The 1,328-nt window shown below is 42.5% G+C and overlaps 1 protein-coding gene across 1 annotated transcript in view; it reads left to right on the top strand.

Moving 5' to 3' along the window:
* Positions 1–1,281, top strand: part of LOC101848668 (sulfotransferase 1A1) — a gene marked incomplete at its 5' end in the record, with an annotated part of 3,906 nt that extends 2,625 nt beyond the window's left edge. Inside the window, 1 exon segment of the mRNA XM_005102224.2 lies at positions 112–1,281. Coding sequence (XP_005102281.1) covers positions 112–522 — 411 coding nt within the window. The 3' untranslated portion in view covers positions 523–1,281.
* Positions 1,282–1,328: the final 47 nt, after the last annotated feature.

Raw genomic sequence — 1,328 nt, 5'->3', positions numbered from 1 at the left:
AGAGAGAGAGAGAGAGAGAGAGAGAGGACAAAGTCTACAACATATCTTTGACCAAACCGCAATATACGCTCGTACATCATGGCTTAATTTTACACTGGTCTCTCTCCCCAGCTGGCCGGCGAGTATCTGTGGGGTTCGTGGTTCGAGCACGTCCTGGCCTGGGAGAAGTTCATGTCCGACAACCCTGAGGTGCCCGTGTTTGTGGCGCAGTACGAGAAGCTGAAGGAACAGCCTGCTGACGTCATCAGGGACCTCTGTCGTTTTCTGGGTCAACCGGACACCCTGGCCGAGCAGATAGCCACAGCAACGTCCTTTGACAACATGAAGGCTGGGACTGAGGAGAAAAGCAAAATATTGTCGGACAGATTTTTAAGTGGTCATCTGGATATTGCAGTAGTGGGTTTGATAAAATCTTGGAAAGGCAGGTTCACTGTAGAACAGAGTGAGAGATTTAACAAAGCTTTTGAAGAGAAATTGGCTGGAAGTGAATTTGGAAATCGACTCCGAAAGTATATCTATTGATGAGTTGGAAATATAATAATTTTATGTTAAAGGACTAATTTTAGAGGATATTGTGTTTTCTGTAGTTAGTCCTTTTAAAAAAATCTATGCCTAGAATGATACACTTTGCTCAAATTGTGTTCCTTTTGTAATTTCTTAAGTTGTTTTAGACCAATACCGGTTTATCGTTGTTGTTTTTTGGTCCTGATAGGCCCTGTCCCTCAGTTACATGACATTTTTGTTGTGGGTTGCAAATGTGCCCAATGCGTGCAGGGGACATGCGTGACACAATTATGAAACAGTCTTCATTTTAAAGCGAGCTGTCTGCTGTTTTTGCCGGACAACTGATTACCATAGTAACGTATTTGCCTTTGGAATGTTCTCTAAATGTTACTGATAAGCTAAATGCCACCGTGTTTTGTCACTTAATCCTTTGCCTCACACACTGAGGCCCTATTCAACTCAATAAAACAATTAAAATCTTGAGCTCTGGGAGGCTTTTAATGGCACTGGGGTGACATTGATATCTAGACAAAATAATATGCGACGTTGGGTACACATAACAAAAGTAAGCTACCTGACGGATTAAAATCGAGATTTTTATACATGTAATTAGATGCCGCCCCCCCCTCCCCAGTTAAATAGGTCTAAATATCCCCACCAAGTGGCTGCAGCCCCACAGCCAGCAGTTACAGCTAACTGACCTCATGTCCCGAGACCCCCGGAGTTCTGTAAACATCAGTGTTTGGCGTGGTTTACTGGGATAACAAGTTAAGTACTGTCCTGGTCCTCATAATGTTCCAAACATAATAATAATAATAATAATA

The sequence above is a fragment of the Aplysia californica genome, unplaced genomic scaffold (assembly GCF_000002075.1).
Source record: "Aplysia californica isolate F4 #8 unplaced genomic scaffold, AplCal3.0 scaffold00317, whole genome shotgun sequence".
Lineage (NCBI taxonomy): Eukaryota > Metazoa > Mollusca > Gastropoda > Aplysiida > Aplysiidae > Aplysia > Aplysia californica.
The sequence above is the reverse complement of the archived record's forward strand: the minus strand, read 5'-3'. Positions and strand labels throughout refer to the sequence as shown.